The 15997-nt window shown below is 41.4% G+C and overlaps 1 protein-coding gene across 1 annotated transcript; it reads left to right on the top strand.

Annotated features, from left to right (window-relative positions):
• Positions 1-7167: 7167 nt before the first annotated feature.
• C3AR1 (complement C3a receptor 1) lies at positions 7168-12769 on the top strand. Its single transcript, XM_033222864.1, has 2 exons — positions 7168-7363; positions 10889-12769. The coding sequence occupies exon 2, from the start codon at positions 10899-10901 to the stop codon at positions 12336-12338; it is 1440 nt and encodes a 479-aa protein (XP_033078755.1). The 5' UTR covers positions 7168-7363; positions 10889-10898; the 3' UTR covers positions 12339-12769.
• The last annotated feature ends 3228 nt before the right edge of the window (positions 12770-15997 follow it).

Here is a 15997-nt window from a genome sequence, read left to right as displayed (position 1 = left end):
AGACAATATGAAGGGTGGTCTCCTCCCTTATCTCCTTGTTTACTTTTGGCTTTACGGAACTAAAGTCACAAAGGGTGTTAATGAAACATGTACCTACATTCGTTTGCTTCCCCTTCAGCCTCTCCTACCTGGCTAGTCTAGATACACTGTATAACATAAAGTCAAAAACCAATAAATCCATAGAATAAGCAAAGTTTGTTAGATTTCCTTTAAATTACTCAGATTTGTCTGACTTATCATGCCAAATTTGGCTGATTTCTTTAAAAATCCAGACATAGATATTTGTTATTATGGTAGAGTTAACAGTTGTTTTATTTTGTCGTATTTACTTTTTAACTGAATTATTTTAATTTCTGGGCAACTTTGTTCTTCAATTTGTGTTCCTACTTGGCTTTACCATAACTTTGTGGATAATCAGGCAGTTATACTCTAGGGGGAAAAGAGTACATCTAATCTACATCTTTGAAGGCCACAGGTTAGAATTCGACTTGACAAAAAGGGTATGATTTCACACTGGGAAGGGAACATTTGGTAAATTATTTGCCACTTGTCTAAGACGGAAAATAATTTTGATCTACTAGGCAACTGGAACTCACATTGGTTTTTTGACATAATAATGGCTAATATTTGTTAAGCTCCTTATATGCTGGCGCTGTTTTAAGAGCTTTGCATGTCTATTAATATACTCCTGATAATCCTATACAGTAGGTAGAGAATATTGCCTGAATTAGTCATTTTCCACCAGGAAATCCAAAACCATTGTAGCTACTTCAAAAGGGATATATGAGACAAGGACTTGGGCTAGGCATGGTGGTTCATGCCTGTCATCATAGCATTTTAGGACTTGAGGCCAGGAGTTCAAGACCAGTCTGGGCAACACAGTAAGACCCCATCTCTGCAAAACAACTTTTAAAAATAGCTGGATGTGGTGGTGCATGCCTGTAGTCCCAGTCACTCGGGAGGCTGAGGCAGGAGGATTGCTTGAACTCAGGAGTTCGAGGCTGCGGTGAACTACAATCAAGCCACTGCACTCCAGCCTGGGCAACAGAGCAAGACCCTCTCTCAAAAAAAAAAAAAAAAAAGAAAGAAAGAAAGAAAAAGAAAAAGAAGACTTGGCTACAGAAGTGTCAAAAGAAATAGAGGAATAAAAAGTGAGAAGATATTAGCTGTGTATCAATTACTGCAGAAAGATGCTTTCCTACATTTGGAAGAGAAAAAATGGAGAAGAATGTTACCTAGAACAGGCAAGCATGCACTTGCTTTTAAGGATGGGAGTTCTTGCTGCCACTGAACAAGAATCTGAACTCACAGGCCTGCTGCTGCTGCTGCTGCTGCTGCCTGAACCAGTAATCCTGCTGGAGTCTCCAGTTGCCAGAAGCCACTGCTGCCACACCTGCCCCCTCTGTTGCAGAAATCAGGTGCTAAATGATATCCCTTTCTCCCATATTGCTTTGTTTTAACAATTTTAATGTTTATTCTATTTTATAGTGTTTGTTCTTTTACTTGTATATTTATTTTTATTTTTATTTGGTTTTTGAGATAGGTTCTCTGTTGCCTGAGTTGGAGTGCAGTGGCACTATTGTAGCTCCCTGCAGCCTCAACCTCCTAGGCTCAAGCCATCCTCCCACCTCAGCCTCCCAAGTAGAGGGAGTACAGGTGTGCACCACCATGCCCAGCTGATTTTTGTATTTTTAGTAGAGGGGGTTTTGCCATATTACCCAGGCTCATCTTGAACTCCTGGGCTCAGGCAATCTGCCTGCCTTGGTCTCCCAAAGTGCTGGGGTTACAGGCATGAATGACCACTTTCTTTTACTTTTAAAATAGATTCGCAATCTCCGTGCACAACCACCAAGTTATGAAATTAAAGGCAATAGTTCCTCTTTCTCTTTACTTTCCATTGACACATCAACATGTCCTTCTGGAAGATCCTATTCAGAACCCAGCTGGAGAGAAGGTCAAGGAGATATAGTTCATAGGTTTCAAATAGAGAGATAATAAGGAAAAAGCGTAGGGATGGCTTGAGTATTGATAGATGACATCTGACACAGTCCCTGTTTTGCAGATAAGAAAACGGGAATATAGAGTTTGAGAAACTTCTTTTCAGTAACACAATTAGTAAGCGGCAGAGTTGAGACTTAAACCCAGGCTTTCTGCCTGCCCTCCCTTAGTCCTTAGAATACTCTTTTTACTCCCACCAAAGCAATTTACCTGTGCTATTTATTTGTGTTGGGCTCACCTCCCCCTTAATATGTGCTCATGCTTTTCCCTCAAAATGCCCTCTCAGCTTCAATCTCCCTGCTCAAATGAGATAATTATAGATTGTTAGACGTAAAAGAAACCTGAAAGATCATTTAATCCAACCTTTAATTTTCCACCTAAGAAAACAAAAACAACAAATGTCTAGGTCAGGTATCTAGCCCAAGGTCGAGTAGTTATCACAAAAGTGAAAGTCAAATGCATGTCTCCACATTCCTGGTCTAGTGCTCTCTTCACCTCATGAATCTTTTCTTCCATAAAAATTTTCCAGCTAATTCTAGCCACCATCAATCAATCTTACCCTTTGCTGACCAGCCATTGCATTTGTCTGATCATCCACAGTTTTTGGCACTTAGTTACATGTAATCTAGAGCATAGGTTACTACAAATTATCTAATAATGGATTTAATCATTTTTATTGAAGTCTTTAAGGACAGTAACTTTATTGTGTATTTAACTTTCTCAGAGAAAACAGGCTAGAGATTCTGTGATTCTAAAATTTTTATTTTGGCCAAACAAGCTTTAATACAGATCTCCATCAATGACAGGGTAGAATTAGTCAGTGACTGGTAAAAGGTTTTAATACGGCTGCCTTTGCAATATATATTCAAATTTTCTTTTCTCCAAAGCATCTGATCTCTGCTTTTAGAAATTTATATTTAGATATTCAGAACAGAACAAAACAGAAGTGAATCACATAAATTCCTCAGAGCTTTCCACAATACACCACAAAACAACCAGTACTTTATAAGAAGAGAGAGAAGTCATTCAGAAACAGGAGCAATATTCACAACATGTTTTTAGTAATTTCCTTCCTGAAAAATCCAAGGAACACAGCTGCAAGCTCTTGAACCAGTTTAAATTGCTGTATAATCTTGTTTTTTTTTTTTTTTTTTTGAGACATAGTTTCACTCTTGTTGCCCAGGCTGCTAGTGCAGTGGTGCAACCTTGGCTCACTGCTACCTCCACCTCCCAGATTCAAGCGATTCTCCTACCTCAACCTCCTGAGTAACTGGGATTACAGGTGCCCACCACCATGTCCAGCTAAATTTTTGTATTTTTAGTAGAGAGGGGGTTTCATCATGTTGGCCAGGCTGGTCTCGAACCCCTAACCTCAGGTGATCTGCCTGCCTTGGCCTCCCAAAGTGCTGGGATTACAGGCATGAGCCACCACGCCCAGCCACATTGCTGTGTAATCTTTAGAGAGAGAGAAATTAGTGAAATTGAATTCACGCCAGAAACAACTTTAAGGACTCAAGTTAATTCTTTGAATTATATTCAGATGTCAACATCCTTTTCATTTTTTTTTTTTTTTTTTTTGAGACAGAGTCTCGCTCTGTCGCCCAGGCTGGAGCGCAGTGGCCGGATCTCAGCTCACTGCAAGCTCCGCCTCCCGGGTTTATGCCATTCTCCTGCCTCAGCCTCCCGAGTAGCTGGGGCTACAGGCGCCCACCACCTCGCCCGGCTAGTTTTTTGTATTTTTTAGTAGAGACGAGGTTTCACCGTGTTAGCCAGGAGGGTCTCGATCTCCTGACCTCGTGATCCGCCCGTCTCGGCCTCCCAAAGTGCTGGGATTACAGGCTTGAGCCACCGCGCCCGGCAACATCCTTTTCAAACAAACATTCATTCACTTATTGGTGCCACAGACCTGCTATACCAGGCAAGGTAGCAGTCACTGGAGACAGACAAGAAATTTATGGTAGGGGAGAGAGACAGGCAAGGTATTAGTTTACAGTACTATTGCCTGACAAATTTCTAGCCATCCTTATGGTCCCAGTGCTACCTCTTCAGTGCATCATCGTGGGTTTGCTTCCATGAGAATTAGTCTCTTACGGTTTCGTATTCCCAGGGTGTATTGTGCCCTCCTAGCAGCCCCTCCTGTATTACAGCTATATACATCTCTCATTCCTCCTCCATCTTCCGCAGCGCAACACACTGCGTCAGTAGCAGGAGCAGACTATATGTTTATGGTACTGAACTTAGTGTGACGATTGGTGAAGTCTCTTTAGTGGAAAATTCTGTATCTTTCAAAAATTTAAATGTGTATGCTCTTAGATTTAGCAATTGCAATTCTAAAACTCTTTTCTACAGAAATACGTATAAATACAATAGTGCTCATTGAGTTTTGTTTTAATCATTTAAAATTGGATAAAAACAATATTCAACGAAAAATAATTGATTAAATGAAATAATATGGAGCAATTTTAAAAGTATAATTCGGGGCCGACAGCCTAGCTCACGCCTGTAATCCCAGCACTTTGGGAGGCCGAGGCAGGCGGATCACGAGGTCAGGTGACCAGCCTAGCCAACATGGTGAAACCCCGTCTCTACTAAAAATACAAAAAATGAGCCAGGCGTGGTTGCAGGCACCTGTAATCCCAGCTACTTGGGAGACGGAGGCAGAAAAATCGATTGAACCCAGCAGACAGAAGTTGCAGTGAGCCGAGATCACACCATCGCACTCCAGCCTGGGCGAGAAGAGCGAAGCTCTGTCTCGGGGAAAAAAATATATATATGATTTGGGCCAAGATGTCCTGATATAAAAAGATAAGTGGAAAACACAGAACAAAACAATATGCGTAGTAGAATATGCGTATTTATGAGAGAGATTACATCTGGAAAGTGGAAAAAGGATAGCTAGGTGTTTAGGAAATTTTAGTTTTTACTTTAATCTTCTCATATTTAATTTTTACCATGGGGAATTAACTGCTTTTATAAAATATATTTTAATTGGATATATATGTACATATATGGTAATCCTATCTTTTATATGCTTTCTGAATACCTATATTATTCAATATTTTCAAATATTGGAGGAAAGAAAACCCAAAATAATCAATAGAATTATATGTACTAACATAGAAATGTGTTTTGATATATTGTTAAGTAAAAAAGCAAGACATAAAATCACACCTAAATTACCATCCCATTTGTGTTCAAAACTACCTTTTAAAAAAATATGTGTTAGGCCGAGTGCAGTAGCTCACGCCAGTAATCACAGCATTTTGGGTGGCTGAGGCAGGTGGATCACCTGAAGTCAGGAGTTCAAGAACAGCCTGCCCAATATGGCAAAACCCCGTCTCTACCAAAAAAATACAAAAATTAGCCGGTTGTGGTGGTGCGTGCCTGTAGTCCCACGAACGAGGATGAGATTGGAGAAGTCCTTGAACCTAGGAGGCAGAGGTTGCAGTGAGCCAAGATCATGCCACTGCACTCCAGCCTGGGCAACAGAGTGAGGCCCTGTCTCAAACAACAAAATGTGTGCTATATTCAGAAAAAAAAATTCAGGAAGAATGAACACTAACCTATTAAAAATAGTTACTTCAGGCAGTGGAATTGAAAAGAAAATATTTCATTTTTTTACCCATTATACTTCTGTATTATTTCAATTTATCTCTTCTAGAACAAAGTATGTTCTATTTTTGTAATTAGATGATGACAATGGAAATAAACTAATAAATACTACTCAACTCTTGGCATTTTTCTTTTGGTCTTTCTGCCACAAAAATATTCCGTGGTGACTTGACTGCAAACAAGAGGAGGAGCAGATATTATGGTCTGGACAAGTTGATTAATATAGACCGAAGTCTATATCACAGACAACAGTGTTCAAATACATTTGACCCAAATAAATTTTATTTTATATGCATATATCTAAAATAATAATATAAGAATTATTTACAGCATAGTATTCATTAAGCAGGAATTATCTTCAGTCTTCTGTACTCCTTCCTGATGAAACACCACCTCGACTCCAGCCTGTTCTCCAGTGACCACTAAGCTCTCCCACCTACTTTCCCTCTGCCACCTCCCTGCCCTCTCCCACCTACCTGACTTTGACTAGGCTCCACTTATGGCCTAAGCAGCTTCACACCTTTTTCTGTCTCTAGAATTCCTACAAGTACTTAAGGACTTGCCCACATCTTCTTTCTATCTTTTTTTTTTTTTTTTTTTTTTTTTTTGAGACAGAGTCTTGCTCTTTCGCCCGGGCTGGAGTGCAGTGGCCGGATCTCAGCTCACTGCAAGCTCCGCCTCCCGGGTTTTACGCCATTCTCCTGCCTCAGCCTCCGGAGTAGCTGGGACTACAGGCGCCCGCCACCTCGCCCGGCTAGTTTTTTGTATTTTTAGTAGAGACGGGGTTTCACCGTGTTAGCCAGGATGGTCTCGATCTCCTGACCTCGTGATCCGCCCGTCTCGGCCTCCCAAAGTGCTGGGATTACAGGCTTGAGCCACCGCGCCCGGCCCTTTCTATCTTAAGACTCTCCTAGATTGCCCTGGGTTATATATACCCTTGTCTAGAGTGTTCTATTATTTTACTTCTATTGTTACTTCTATTATTATAGTGTGGGTTATATTACAGTTTTGTGTGTATATGTATGGGTGCAAATTCCCACTTGATTGTGAATCTCTGGAGATTAGAATACAGCTTAATTCATCCTGATTTTGGCATGGCACCATTTTTCACATATATCAAGCATTTAGGATATGTTATTTGAGATTAATTAAATGAGTTTGTTCAGGTCATTCCTCCCCAACCACTCCCCACCCCAACACTCACATCTCGTAGAGTCATTTTTTTTTTTTTTTGCATTTCTTTCTTTTTTTTTTTTTTTTTTTTTTGAGACGGAGTCTCGCTCCGTTGCCTGGGCTGGAGTGCAGTGGCCGGATCTCGGCTCACTGCAAGCTCCGCCTCCCGGGTTCACGCCATTCTCCTGCCTCAGCCTCCGGAGTAGCTGGGATTTTTTTTGCATTTCTAAACAAAACCTATGAAGTTGAACCCTATGTACAGAAGCACCCTCTCTCTAACCATTCTCTGTGTGCTGCAGAAAATGTCTCAGGATTATAGCCTCCTACTTCTGTTTTCCTGCTTTGCCTTTCTAAGTCATTTAGAAATGACTCACTTTGAAACACTTCCTATGAGGTCAGATAGTGTTCTAGAGCTTGAGGCTTAATTTATTGCCAGAAACAGAGAGAGGAAAGAAGAAGAGAAAGCTCAGCAAATTTTCTTGCCATACTTCATGACTTCACGGTGGTTAAGTGTGGGAACCAGACAGATTCGTGGGGACATCCAGGTGCTGAAGCCTTCAGCTACTGTCTCAGTTTTTTGGTAAGAAAATCTAGATCCACCTGATGACTTTTGCTTAGCTTGTTTTGCTCATTATAGGCAATGAGTATGAGGGTCATTATCTTCTATTTCCCCTATTCCTTCTCCGACTTTTAATTCTTTTGTCTTATCTCTATGTCCAACTTCCTTTTTCTAAATATTCCACATTCCATTTGTCTTTGCTTTTAATATTTTCATAGTGGAATTAATAGTGAATTTTTATGTAATTTCTTTCCTCTCTTTGACTTGGCTATGTATTTCACCCTGAAATTTGATTCCAGCTGTCCCCATTAATTCGTTTTTCAAATCATTGATTATACTTTCTTTCCTTTCCATTTCCTCTTTCTCTTTTTTTAATTATTTTGTCCTTATTGCTACTGCCTCTGTTATCCTATTACTACAGTTTGATTCTGGGGTCCACTTTTCTTTCTCTATCATAGTGGAATTTTAGTTTCAGGATATTAATTACCTCTAAATTACTGCTGGTCAACTTAGTAATAATTTTTTTAATCCTCTACTAATCTTAAACATAAAGTTATGGTACTTTTTAGCCAAATTAACTTGAAGAAATGCAAAAAATAATCTTGTTCTGCAGGATTTTTTTTTTTTTTTTTTTTTGAGACAGAGTCTTACTCTGTTGCCCAGGCTGAAGTACAGTAGCACAATCTCAGCTCACTGCAACCTCTGCCTCCCAGGTTCAAGCGATTCTTCTGTCTCAGCCTCCTGAGTAACTGGGATTATAGGCACGTGCTACCACACCCAGTTTATTTATTTATTTTTGTATTTTTAGTAGAGACGGGGTTCCACCGTGTTGGCCAGGTTGGTCTTGAACTCCTGACCTCAGGTGATCTGCCCGCCTCAGCCTCCCAAAGTGCTGGGATTACAGGCGTGAGCCACCGACCGTACCCGGCATTGTTCTGAAGGACTTTTAATCCCTGACTCATACATACTTTCATTTCAAAACAGATAATATGCAATATTTAACATATAGCTCATGACAGATAACTCTATTTTTATTGAAAGTTTGCTGTTTGCAGTCCCTGCTACTTCAATTCATGCATTTCTCGGCAGCTTCCCCTTTATTAGCAATACCATATATCTTTTTTTTAATGTGATTTTTTGTGGTATTAAAAACAGCATTGGCCTAACAGTCATTGGACCTGAAATCCAAGAACCTCCCTAGTAATGATTATATAATAGTAATCTAATTTGCTGAGTTTCACTGTCAAACTTGAGAAATAAAAGCAGAGAAAACATAGGCTAGGCACAGTGGCTCATGTCTGTAACCCCAGCACACTGTGAGGCCAAGGTGGGAGGATTGCTTGAGTCGACGTGTTTGAGAGTAGCCTGGGCAACATAGCAAGACCCTATCTCTACAAACAAACAAAAACAACAACATGAGGAGAGAAAAGATGATTACCAAGTTTTCTTTTGGTCCAAGCATCCTATGACTCTATCCTTCTGTCAATATTTTAGGGGGGTACCCTGATAGGATTTAAACATCTGAGTAGACAAAGCCATGGAAAGGGGAATGAGAATAATTTCTTCTTTTTTTGATCAGCGGGGGCGGGAGGAGGATGGAGTTTCGCTTTTGTTGCCCAGGCTGGAGTGCAATGGCATGATCTCAGCTCACCACAACCTCTGCCTCCCCGGTTCAAGCGATTCTCCTGCCTCAGCCTCCTGAGTAGCTGGGATTACAGGCATGGGCCACCGTGCTGGCTAATTTTGTATTTTTAGTAGAGACAGGGTTTCTCCATGTTGGACAGGCTGGTCTCAAACTCCTGACCTCAGGTGATCTGCCTGCCTCAGCCTCCCAAAGTGCTGGGATTACAGGCGTGAGCCACTGTGCCCAGCCCATGTCTCCTTTTTTATTATTTTGTTGACTTGCTATTTTAACTTCTGCTAATCATGTGAGGCCCTATAACAATATTTGGTTGACTCAGCAGAACTACTTTCAAGTCACAAAAATATTTTGAACCTCTATAAAAATAAATGTAAAATGTTATTTTATCCAATAAAAATTAGGAATTTAACAAAAAGAAAGTTAAAAGGGACAGCATGAGAATTAGGGAAGAGGCCTGGGTAAGGATTACATGGAGACAAATTAGAATTTTAGATGTAATTGCAAAAGAAAAAAAAAAAAGTCAACCCCCAAAATGGGCATCCATCTACTCAAGTACTTTCTTTTTTCTTCTTCTTTTTTTTTTTTTGAGACAGAGTTGCTTTGTCATGCAGACTGGAGTGCAATGGTGCAATCTCCATTCACTGCAACCTCCGCCTCTCCAGTTCAAGAGATTCTTGTGCCTCAGCCTCCCAAGTAGCTGGGATTACAAATGTGAGCTACCACACCCAGTTAATTTTTGTATCTTTGGTAGAGATGGGATTTTGCCATGTTGGCCAGGCTGGTCTCAAACTCCTGGCCCCAAGCGATCTGCTCCCCACGGCCCCCCAAAGTGCTGGGACTACAGGCGTGAGCCACTGTACCCAGCCTGTCCACATAATCTTTAACCTTGGTGTCTCATAAGGCATTGTGTTAAATTATGTGAAACAAGTATTTATGAATAAGACTCCTTTTTACCATCATAAAGTTTAAATCCAGAATAATAGATTAGACAGTCATTATAATTATTATACAAGATAAAATGTGTCATTGCATATAGAATATGAAAAAAGGTTCAAACATACACACACACACACACACACACAAATTAAGAAGCTGAAGACTTGGTGAACAGCATAATTCCAGATAGAAGTAAATAGCATTAGCCATGGAATAGAAAATGGCATTAAGTTGGAATCGTGAATTGTTCAGGAAAGCTACAAAACGGTACATTTCCGAGCATGTTCAGAATTAGGGGAAGGTAATATCACAGAGGCCAAGAGAAGAGAGTGTTAAGAAGTCACTGTATATAATGACACATATTGTGGAAAGTGGCTGAGAAACTTTCAGATTTGGTTTTTAGAAGTAATTTTAGCAGAATTATGGAAGCAGAAGATACATTACAAAGGATTAAGAAGTTGGTGGCCGGCTGGGCGCGGTGGCTCATGTCTGTAATCCCAGCACTTTGGGAGACTGAGGAGGACGGATGACGAGGTTGGGAGTTCGAGACCAGCCTGGGCAACATGGTGAAATCCCGTCTCTACTAAAAATAGAAAAAAAATTAGCCGAGCGTGGTGGTGCATGCCTGTAATCCCAGCTACTTGGGAGGCTGAGGCAGGAGAATCGCTTGAACCTGGGAGGCGGAGCTTACAGTGAGCTGAGATGGATCCACTGCACTCCAGCCTAGGTGACAGAGGAAGACTCTGTCTGAAAAATAATAAATAAATAAATAAATAAATAAAAATTGTCTATCAGAGAATGCTTTTGTGTGGTCCAGTGTGAGGTGAAGGAAGGCAAACTAAAACAGCGTGAGGACCTTCTGGTTTCATGATCCCACATCTTTATGTGGGAAGATTAGAACCCTAAGAATATGTATGCATTTTCAAAAAGATACCGTTCATTTTAACATTTTTTTCATCTTTTTGCAGAAGTTTAGCAATGGCGCCTTTCTCTGCTGAGACCAATTCAACTGACCTACTCTCACAGCCGTGGAATGGGTCCCCAGTAATTCTCTCCATGGTCATTCTCAGCCTTACTTTTTTACTGGGATTGCCAGGCAATGGGCTGGTGCTGTGGGTGGCTGGCCTGAAGATGCAGCGTACAGTGAACACAGTTTGGTTCCTCCACCTCACCTTGGCGGACCTTCTCTGCTGCCTCTCCTTGCCCTTCTCGCTGGTTCACTTGGCTCTCCAGGGACAGTGGCCCTACGGCAGATTTCTATGCAAGCTCATCCCCTCCATCATTGTCCTCAACATGTTTGCCAGTGTCTTCCTGCTTACTGCCATTACCCTGGACCGCTGTCTTGTGGTATTCAAGCCAATCTGGTGTCAGAATCATCGCAATGTAGGGATGGCCTGCACTATCTGTGGATGTATCTGGGTGGTGGCTTTTGTGATGTGCATCCCCGTGTTCATGTACCGGGAAATCTTCACTACAGACAACCATAGTAGTTGTGGCTACAAATTTGATCCCTCCGACTCATTAGATTATCTAGACTTTTATGGAAATCCACTAGAAAACAGATCTCTTGAAAACATTGTTCAGCTGCCTGGAGAAATGAACGATAGGTTAGATCCTTCCTCTTTCCCAGCAAATGATCATCCTTGGACAGTCACCACTGTCTTCCAACCTCAAATGTTTCAAAGACCTTCTGTGGATTCACTCGCTAGGGACTCGGCTAGTCACAATCTGTATTCTAATGTATTTAAACCTGCCGGTGCGGCCTCACCTCAAATCCCCAGTGGGTTTCCTATTGAAGGTCACAAAACTAGCCCACTGGATAACTCTGATGCTTTTCTCTCTACTCATTTAAAGCTGAACCCTAGTGCTGCTAGCAATTCCTTATACGAGTATGAGCTACCACAAGATTTCCAGGATTATTACAGTTCAGGCCAATTCACATATCAAGTGTCAACACCCCTCATGGCAATAACGATCACTAGGCTAGTGGTGGGTTTCCTGCTGCCCTCTGTTATCATGATAGCCTGTTACAGCTTCATTGTCCTCCGAATGCAAAGGGGCCGCTTCGCCAAGTCTCAGGGCAAAACCTTTCGAGTGGCCGTGGTGGTGGTGACTGTCTTTCTTGTCTGCTGGGCTCCATACCACATTTCTGGAGTCCTGTCATTGTTTATTGACCCAGAAACTCCCTTGGGGAAAACGCTGATGTCCTGGGATCATGTATTCATTGCTCTAGCATCTGCCAATAGTTGCTTTAATCCCTTCCTTTATGCCCTCTTGGGGAAAGATTTTAGGAAGAAAGCAAGGCAGTCCATTCAGAGCATTCTGGAGGCAGCCTTCAGCGAGGAGCTCACACCTTCTACCCACTGTTCCTCAAACAATGTCTTTTCAGAGAGAAATAGTATTAGTACAACTGTGTGAAAATGCGGAGCAGCCAACAAGCAGGGGCTCTTAGGTAATCACACAGTGAATGTTTCTAAAAGGATAAAGTGATATGGTGAGCAGGGGACTTCAAAAACTGTCAGAAAATCAATCCAATGGTTCTCAAAGGGTACACAGACTACTGGCATCAGCATCACCTAGAAACTTGTTAGAAATGCAGATTCTCAAGCCCCATCCCAGACTTGCTGAATTGGAATCTCTGGGGGTTAGGACCCAGCAAGTGCATTGAACAAACCCTCGTTTCTGATTAATGAAGACTGTAAAAATCATTGTAAAAATTAGTTCTATTTCTATCCGAAACCGAGCTAGGTGACATAAGAGAATCTACTCCGTTTTTAAATGTTTGATGTTAAATGTTCGTTGATGTTTCCCTCATTAAATTTTTCCTTAGCATTTGTCTAAGTCTTCCAGATTCCATTTAAAACCATTTCTTCTTCTCCTATGTGAGTGAAAGATGATCATATATTCTACTGCTTTGTTGTCGTGTGGTGTTGATGGTTTTAAATGAAAAGAAGGTGCAGAAAGAAAATGCCTCTGAAGACAAGAAGCCATGAGACTGAGTGTGGAGCATAGAATTATGCAACAATGCCTGTCACTGGGAACACCTCTGGGTACAGGACATAGAAATTTCCACTATTACATACAGTTTCCACTATTACAACTAAATAAGCATCTATTGCATGAAAATAGACTACTAACACATCTAAAAACGGACTCATGAAATGTTATGAAAGCTGTGGTTTGGGGAGTTCTGTTTATTCTATCTGCCTACCGGTTGGGTACCTATCTTCTACTCCTTTTCTTAAGCTCCTTAATTTCCTTATTACTCCCCTGCCTCCAAATCTTCCACATCAGACTTTGTGCCTCAAACAACCTCTAATTTCATAAGATTCTAGTTACTCCTTTCCTCTTGCTCCAAAACAATACTTTCTAAGAAACCCATTTCAAGTGGAAGGAGAAAGAGGGTGGAGGATGGAGCAGCAATCCTTCTACTCTCTGCAACTGAGTACCCTACCAGGCTTGCCATCACATTTTAAAACATAACAACAGGTCGTGCACAGTGGCTCAAGCCTGTAATCCCAGCACTTTGGGAGGCCAAGACGGGTGGATCACAAGGTCAGGAGATCAAGACCATCCTGGCTAACACGGTGAAACCCCATCTCTACTAAAAATACAAAAAACTAGCCGGGTGAGGTGGCGGGCGCCTGTAGTCCCAGCTGCTCGGGAGGCTGAGGCAGGAGAATGGCGTGAAACCGCGAGGCGGAGATTGCAGTAAGCTGAGATCCGGCCACTGCACTCCAGCCTGGGCGACAGAGCAAGACTCCGTCTCAAAAAAAAATAAATAAATAAAAAAACAAAACATAACGACGGGCAACTTTCATGCCAAAATTACTAAATATATCTTCTGGGTTTTTAAAAACTTTTTCTTTGCCAAAGTAATACATGCACATAGTTTTAACAGAATTTAATAAAGTATATAATGAAATATGAGGTCTCCTACTTCACCGTGCCCAAAAGTTCCCTCCTCCCACTCTCATTTCCCAGAGATAACACTTGCACAATTTTAGATGTTTCCTTTGATAATTATAATGTTGTTTCTAAATTATGTGCTTATGCTGCTCTTTTCTGGAGACATGATAAAATGACTTCTTGTTTTGAAAGACAAAAATGGGCCGGGCGCGGTGGCTCAAGCCTGTAATCCCAGCACTTTGGGAGGCCGAGACGGGCGGATCACGAGGTCAGGAGATCGAGACCATCCTGGCTAACACGGTGAAACCCCGTCTCTACTAAAAACTACAAAAAAAACTAGCCGGGCGACGTGGCGGCGCCTGTAGTCCCAGCTACTGGGGAGGCTGAGGCAGGAGAATGGCGTGAACCCGAGAAGCGGAGCTTGCAGTGAGCTGAGATCCGGCCACAGCACTCCAGCCTGGGTGACAGAGCGAGACTCCGTCTCAAAAAAAAAAAAAAAAAAAAAAGAAAGACGAAAATGTTTATCCAAGCACCCCATATTTTTAATTTGTTTATCCAGCATCCCAATATTCATTAATAACCTATTTTAATTCACTCATGACCGCATATTTTTCTTCTACGTTGTCTATACACTCCAACCATTTATATAGCTTTCCTTCTGTGCCTCTTCCATTTAAAACAAAATTATCTAACTCCCTACCACCTTCTCATTTTTCTGTGTATGTAAATGTTTGTGTTAAACGTTTGAAATTTCAGGCTTGTTTGTATCACAACATTGCCTCATCTAAACCGAATACAATGATACAGTCTCAAAATAGAAAATAAGATATGTTTTAGACTTGCGAGACATTATTTGTTCAATGGTTGAGGTGAAGATTAAATTTTTTTTTATAAAAACAAAAAATTTAGGCCGGGCGCGGTGGCTCAAGCCTGTAATCCCAGCACTTTGGGGGGCCGAGGCGGGTGGATCACGAGGTCAGGAGATCAAGACCATCCTGGCTAACATGGTGAAACCCCGTCTCTACTAAAAATACAAAAAAATTAGCCGCACGTGGTGGCGGGCGCCTGTAGTCCCAGCTACTCGGAGGCTGAGGCAGGAAAATGGCGTGAACCCGGGAGGCGGAGCTTGCAGTGAGCTGAGATCGGCCACTGCACTCCAGCCTGGGCCACACAGCGAGACTCTGTCTCAAAAAAAAAAAAAAAAATTTTATAAAGTATATGCAGAAATATTACAAATCACTAGGAATTCTCTCAGTTGAAGAATGTCTGACATAAAATTTGAGGTGCTATCTTTCCAGCTTATATATTAATTTGCTTGTATATTTTATATTGATAAGTGCTTTTCTCATGGTTCCTTGCAAGGCTCAGAGATTCATGAATCTTTGTGTTTCACATTCGGAATATATCACAGTCTCTAAATATGCAGCAAATAAATCTCCTAGTGAGTGACTATAGACTTACTATAATAGCAATTAGCCAGGCTTCCAGAAACCCCAGTACATCCCATAAGACCCTGGGAGTAAGACCTAAACTCCTGGGGTTACTGTATAGGATTATCAAGGTAAATAATCTTGACACAGTCATAAAGATTTAATGTACAATGAGTAATCAGCATTTCTGGACTCCTTTTCTTTTCCATTTACTTTGGAAATGTATTCTGAAGAAATTCCTACAATTAGAATTTCCTCATTTCTGATGAAAACCTGGTGAGTACCTGTAACTATTTTGTACTGTATCTTCTCTAGAAAGTCCCAGATGGGAACACAACTCCTGTCCGAAGTATAATATCTTTTCTTTCTTTTTTTGAGACGGAGTCTCACTCCGTAGCCCAGGCTAAAGTGCAGTGGCGCGCTTGGCACAATCTCAGCTCACCGCAACCTCCAGCTCTCGGGTTCAAGTGATTCTCCTCCCTCAGCCTCTCAACAAGGTGCCTGCTTGTAAAACTAGAATTTTTAGTTTTTATTAAAAAAAAATTAGGCATCTTTATAGTAGAGATGAGGTTTCACCACGTTGGCCAGGCTGGTCTCGAACAGCTGACCTCGTGATCCACCCGCCTCAACCTCCCAAAGTGTTGGGATTACAGACGTGAGCCACTGTGCCCAGCCAATGTCTTTTTTTTTTTTTGAGAGAGAGAGTTTCGTTCTTGTTGCCCAGGCTGGAGTGCAATG

This window comes from Trachypithecus francoisi, unplaced genomic scaffold, assembly GCF_009764315.1.
Source record: "Trachypithecus francoisi isolate TF-2019V2 unplaced genomic scaffold, Tfra_2.0 Lachesis_group11, whole genome shotgun sequence".
Taxonomy (NCBI): Eukaryota; Metazoa; Chordata; class Mammalia; order Primates; family Cercopithecidae; genus Trachypithecus; species Trachypithecus francoisi.
This window is presented reverse-complemented; position numbering and strand designations above follow the sequence as displayed.